Source organism: Penaeus monodon, chromosome 2 (genome assembly GCF_015228065.2).
Source record: "Penaeus monodon isolate SGIC_2016 chromosome 2, NSTDA_Pmon_1, whole genome shotgun sequence".
Lineage (NCBI taxonomy): Eukaryota > Metazoa > Arthropoda > Malacostraca > Decapoda > Penaeidae > Penaeus > Penaeus monodon.
In genome coordinates this window covers 10,420,196-10,426,715 of record NC_051387.1, presented here as the reverse complement: position 1 = coordinate 10,426,715, position 6,520 = coordinate 10,420,196, and the positions used below count along the sequence as shown (strand labels likewise).

Here is a 6,520-nt window from a genome sequence, read left to right as displayed (position 1 = left end):
TTACGTCTCTCGTACATTTCTGATTACACTAATAACGGTATACGCTACTGGAATGATTTTTTTTTTATTTTCTATTTCTGTTGCAATATGGGTAGCTGGCACGGTTGTATTATTTATGATCATTGATATAATGAGTGGATTGGCTTTTCTAAGTTTAGTGCCCTCTTTCTTGAATATCGTTTTATCGATATGCGATTATAGTCATAGAACTATCTTCGATGTGTAGTTCATCCACGAGGTTATTATTGATGCTTTGATCTTTTCTAGGACGGGGGGGGGGGCGACAGATACTTGGTGTGGATGTTAAGGGTAAGGTCTATATATGGTTATATAGGAACTAATCTGGCAGTTGCTTAAGTATCTCTGCGGGAGGTCAGATACAGTATAGAGTGACCAGCGGCAGATATGTCTAGCAGGAAACAAAGGCTATTAGGAATCAATGAGGACTTGACTGTGTTGAGAGTTCAGTATTTCGTTAAACATTCATATAAAGAATATATATTTGCTATCAATATATTTTTCTGTAGGATGCAGAACCTAGTAAAGTGTATGATTTGCATTTAGAGGTATATTATTTTATTATTTGCGACTTATTCTCATACAGCCGTGGTGCCTCTGATTATATATATATATATATATATATATATATATATATATATATATATATATATATATATATATATATATATATACTTAAGAGATAAATACAAGATAAATTTTTTTTAGAAATTCAGAAAAGGACTATACACGATTCACGCGCACATTTAGAATTAACACCAGTTCGTGCGGATTCGAATTCAGAAACGCCTTAGACGAACGGGCAGATGTAAACAGTGACGCACGTCCACAAGACTTCGGGAAAAAGTGTCAAATTCGTTATTTCTGTCTATTTTCTGTCGTAAGTTACGGGGATAAGGTTTTTAAAGTTGCATGGACTCTTTCTTTTTTTCTTTCCGGCAGGAGAGAGATTACAATTTTTATTTTTTCAGGATTTGCAAGATAGAAGTATATAACGTTATATACCGTTTGTTTGCGTGGAGAAAAATGGACAGGGCTAAATATGACACCAGGCATAAAGGACAGTGTGTTATTTTCGGTTGATTTATTTATTTTACTGGCTGTATGCATAGATAGAGGCTATTCCTAGCACTAAGCATTTCTTCATAGTATGCTGTCTGAACGTGGTTGTCCGGGTAGTTGATGTTTATAAAAAGAAATGTGAAAATTCAGTTCGAGATATGAATAGTCGGTGGGCAGTCATTTTCGTTGTTACTTACAGAACATCCAGAACATTCAGAATTTGTGCAAAACCCCAAACCATTTACCTCTAGCCTCAACCCTGTGTGATATGAAAAATATCTGAAATACTGGTTGATGCTATTGAAATCTTAACAATTTGTACTAAAACAATGTCAGGGAGAGTGGCCCATGAATACAATTTTAGGATATTATTATATGATGTGAATTCCAGTGCTCAAACAATGAATTAGATGTGCTATACATCCTTATTTTATGTGATTCATCCATCAGGGGCAATGCTGGTTATTACCAAAATTCATTATTGTCTTTGTTAACCTTCATTAAAGGTGACTTTATTGTATTATGCGATATATGTTTCTATAATATCCTATTTTTTGGATTCAAATTGAATTACTTAATTTAAAAAGAAGAAAATACCTTCATACCCCCTCCCCCCCAGTGACCAGTCTGAAGGGATTTCTAGTATACAAGACAAGGATATTTCTTGTGGTTATGCTATACTCTTGAGTTTGTGCTTAAAATCTTTCAGCATTATGGCAAAGGCCATAAGTGAAAGGCCCGGGCGAAGCCAGAACTTCGCAAATCTCAAGCAAGCAAGGTTAACATATCTCACATATATATTCTATAAAAATATACTTTGCAGACCTTCCTAACAATTTATCATCCTATAAAAAATCAGTCCAAGAAACATCTTACAAGAATACACATGGAACAGGTTTGTTAACCTTTACGAGAGACTGGAAGCTGTGGCAATTGCATGGCACTGCACAGCTATCTTGCTGAATAAAGTTTCAGTTCATATTTTCACATGCTTCAATTGTGAAATGCAAAGTTTCCATATAAGTTACCATAGTATGACTGTTAATTAGATATACTTTCCAAATACACTATACGATGTACACACACACACACGAATATATATACATATATATATATATATATATATATATATATATATATATATATATATATATATATATATATATTATATATATATATATATATATATATATATATATATGTTTTAAGGAAGGGAAACATAAAGTTATACAAATTGGGTCAGCTTCTTTACCAATTTTTTTGCTATTTAGAAATGATTTTACATTCGGAGAATATGCAGCCCCATTACTCTTGGTATGCAGTACTGGTATGTAGTTATGTTTTATTGCCTGTTATTTTACAGAAAACATGGATAACTTATATTAGGATATAATACTCAATTTTTTATAATCAAAACCTGATTTTTAATGTTATTAAATTCACCATTGTATTTCAGTATTAGGCAATTTGAATCATGATAGCCACTGCATTGTTAGTTAGTATTATGATAAAGTCTGTATTTTTTGAAACAAGAGATTACATGTCCCAGAATTCATTGTCCTGGTAGAAGTTATTGCCCCAGAGTAAACTTCACTGAAGGTGCATTTTAAAATATGATTCATAGATAAGACAGACACAATGGTTTATCCAAACTTTCACCTAGCTAATTAAATAGATAACAGATGTACAGGCATGTTATACACACATGTTTAGCTTATCAGCAGATAATAAATCTGTAGTCATAGTGTAAACAAGCTGAGTGTGACAATTTGGTAGGAGTCATGTCAAGCAGTATAGTTAGTTAGCTTGTTGGAAGCAGCTGAGTTGTAGACCATATTTATTATATTTGTAAAGGTTTAGTGGACTCACTTTACTTTGTGAATAATATGTTAGGAAGTAGTAGATATCTTAGAAACATACATATTGTGGCATTTGCTCAGAGGGTTTAAAATATGTAGGGGGGAGAGTGAAAATTACTTATTTAGTTGAATATTTTTCTATATTCATGCTAGTATATGTTTGCATTTTGTGTAAAACTATATTTTAGTCTTCAGTTATGCATTTCATGTACAGTAATTGTTCAGTATATAGATAATAATCTAACATGACATTTCTTTCTTTCCTTCTTTCTTTCTTTCTTTCTTTCTTTCTTTCTTTCTTTCTTTCTTTCTTTCTTTCTTTCTTTCTTTCTTTCTTTCTTTCTTCTTTCTTCTCTCTCTCTCTCTCTCTCTCTCTCTCTCTCTCTCTCTCTCTCTCTCTCTCTCTCTCTCTCTCTCTCTCTCTCTCTCTCTCTTTGTCTCTTTACACTATTTAGCCATATTACCACTGTATTTGATCATTATTCCCCACATTTACTTTTTTCTTTCTCTTTCCAAAGGCTGATGTAGTTGGTCCAAGATGTGGAATATTATGACAATAAAGGGCATCATCCTGGTGGTGATGTTCGTGATGACCTTTGTGTGTTCCATGATCCCTGTTATTTTTGTCAAGCGTATCCAGCACACACATGACTCAGGACAGCGGTCAAAGTAAGTCTTTGAAAATGAGTGAATGAAGGAGGGAGATGGAGTGAGTAAATGAGAGAGAGAGAGAGAAAGAAAGAAAGAAAGAAAGAAAGAAAAAAAGAGAGTTTATGACTTTTGTAAATTTGTCATAGTCTGTATGTGTGTCTGTATGGGTTTCCAGATAATGTATTATTTTAGATTAAAAGTACATACAGAAATAAACATATCTGCCTCTCTTTCGTATTTCATATTATTTCCCATCCTTTTTCTTTGATTCATTCCTTTATTTATTTGTTTATTAGGTACCAGACCTGGCTCAGTCTTATGTCCTGTTCAGCTGGTGGTGTGTTCATGGGCACCTGCATCATGGACCTGTTCCCAGATGTACAGCAACAAATTGAAGTTTTATTGGACCAAAGCACAGTGATAAGTTCATTCCCAGTAGCAGAGTTCATCGTCATCTTTGGATTCCTGCTGGTGTTAACGATGGAGCAGATTGTTTTAGATTACAAGGAAACAAGCTTACTCAGGAGGTAAGAGTAATCAGTCTTTTTGATTTTACTTTTTTTAAACTAATATGTTTTTTTGTTTGTTTTTGTTTGCATTGATTGTTGTCTTTTCTGTTCATATGTATGGAAAACACATTTTCTAAGGGTGGTAGGGACTAGATGAATACAGAGAGTAGCATGCAATTGTGTGACTAGAATGATTTTGTTGTTTAGTCCTAAGTATTATGTGCATCATGGCAAACCCCACAGAGATATTAAGCCCTTATGTGTAGCACCATTTTTCTTACCTCCTTTTTGTTATGCAAAAAATAGCCAGTATTGAAGTCAATGAGCTTTGAAAAAGGTAGAAAAACATCCAGTTTGAAATGACAGACTTTGCGTACCACCCATAATTATTAAACATTATCTTAAAATTGTAATGTAACAAAATGTTAAAAGATATTTTCTGTTCAAGAAACAAGAACAGCTATGAGTTTTCTTCCCTTCTTGGAAGCTGAAGAATCAGAAAAAGATTCACATTTTTGTTCACCATAATCATGCTATATGTCTACTGAGGCCTTCTGAGGCAATACCCACCCCTACCCTCCTCCCATCATACTCCCTGTAGAACACCCATTTGCCTATGGATCATTGACAAACATCTGATAATTTCTTATTTTGTATTTTTCAACAGGCCAGCTGAAGCTGAGGCCTTGCTCGGAGAACCCAACGAACGGAGACGAAACTTGCAGCAGCAGCACAGCCTGAGCGGCATCACAGACCAGCCGGACCTTACAGCGTCAATACGGTGAGTAATTTATTGAACTAGTGAGTAAGATGGTATATTAGTGATTTAATTAGGGATCACGTAAAATGAATCAGTTATGTAAACAGTCAGTTAATATCTTAATTTGTCATTTCATAAAATCAAGAAAAAGATAATTTTTATGGAAAATGAAAATATCTAAAAATTCTACACATTTTGAGAAAAGAAAATTCTTCCTACCTTTTTGTCATTAGTATTAGTTATTCATATTTCTCTTTAGGAGTGAAACAGGTTCCCTAACCGGATCAACGCGTGGGTATGGGACAGCAGCAGATAGTTGCGACCCCCAAGATGGCCATGGTCATAGCCACTTGTTTAACCACTCCATTCATCAAGACATTGCCTCACACTCTTCTCTTCGATCTCTGCTTCTTCTGTTTGCTTTGTCCCTCCATTCCGTGAGTTTTTTTGCTTATGTTGATAGCTAGTCCTTTGAGCAAATGAAAAAATAATAATATAACATTTAATTTCTGTTTAGGTAACCAAAAATTAACTTATTTTTTAGGTATAGATTTGTTCAATATGTTTAGCAGCTAATGCTATGAAATCTAGAAAAAAATATAATTTTCTCTGGAAAGTAATTAAAGATTGTGTCTTATCTCAATTATATCAGTATATTATTAAACATAGGGATTACATGTATGTGTGTGTATGTTTGTTTTTATATTTAAATGTCCATACATATTATGGATAGATAGATAGATAGATAAAGTAGTATATTTCTAGATACAGGTTTGTGTGATGTATGTATGTACATATATAATGAATATGACACCATTGTTTGTCTTTAAAGTCATTTTTAAAATTTTTATCATGGTTCCTCTTTGTAAATTTCAGATATTTGAAGGCTTGGCAGTTGGTCTTCAGGGCACAATAGACGACGTTGTGGCCTTGTTCTTGGTAGTAATCTTCCACAAAGGAATTATTGCCTTTTCTCTTGGCCTTAACATGGTACAGTCCAAGCTAACTGTGGCACAGGTGTGTTTTCAATAGTGGTTCTGAATATTGACTTTCTGCCTATGTCTCTCTTCTTTCTGTTTCTGTCACTCTATCTATCTATCTATGTCTCTCCCCCTCTCTCTATCTATCTCCCTCTCTCTCTCCTCTCTCTTCTCCCTCTCTCTATCTCCCTCTCTCTCTCTCCCTCTCTCTCTCTCTCTCTCCTCTCTCTCTTCCTTCCTCCCCTCCCCCCCCCTCCCTCCCCTCCCTCCCTCCCTCCCCCCCTCTCTCCCTCTCTCCTCTCTCTCACTTATCTCCTTCCTCCCCCCTCCTCCCTCCCTCTCTCCTCTCTCTCTCTCCCCTCTCTCCCTCCCTCCCTCCTCTCTCTCTCCCTCCTCTCCTCTCTCTCTCTTTCTCTCCTCTCTCTCTCTTTTCTCTTCCCCTCTCCTCTCTCTCTCCCTCTCTCCTCTCTCTCCTCTCTCTCCTCTCCTCTCTCTTTTCTCACTCTCTCTCTCTCTCCTCCTCTCTCTCTCTCTTTCTCACTCCCCTCTCTCTCCTTCTTTTTTTTTTTTTTTTTTTTTTTTTTTTTTCTCTCTCTTTTTTGTTTCTCACTCTCTCTCTCTCTCTCTCTGTTTTTCTCTTGTCTCGCCTCTCTCTCCCTCTCCTCTTTTCTCTCTTCTTCT

The 6,520-nt window shown here is 35.3% G+C and overlaps 1 protein-coding gene across 2 annotated transcripts; it reads left to right on the top strand.

Moving 5' to 3' along the window:
* Positions 1-785: 785 nt before the first annotated feature.
* Positions 786-5,876, top strand: LOC119581112 (zinc transporter ZIP1-like; the record flags this gene model as incomplete). Of its 2 annotated transcripts, none has more annotated exon segments than XM_037929451.1 (6): positions 786-898; positions 3,458-3,608; positions 3,887-4,117; positions 4,767-4,880; positions 5,119-5,296; positions 5,736-5,876. In XM_037929451.1, coding segments are annotated over 5 exon segments (795 nt in total), but the record flags the coding sequence as incomplete, so codon positions are not given.
* Positions 5,877-6,520: the final 644 nt, after the last annotated feature.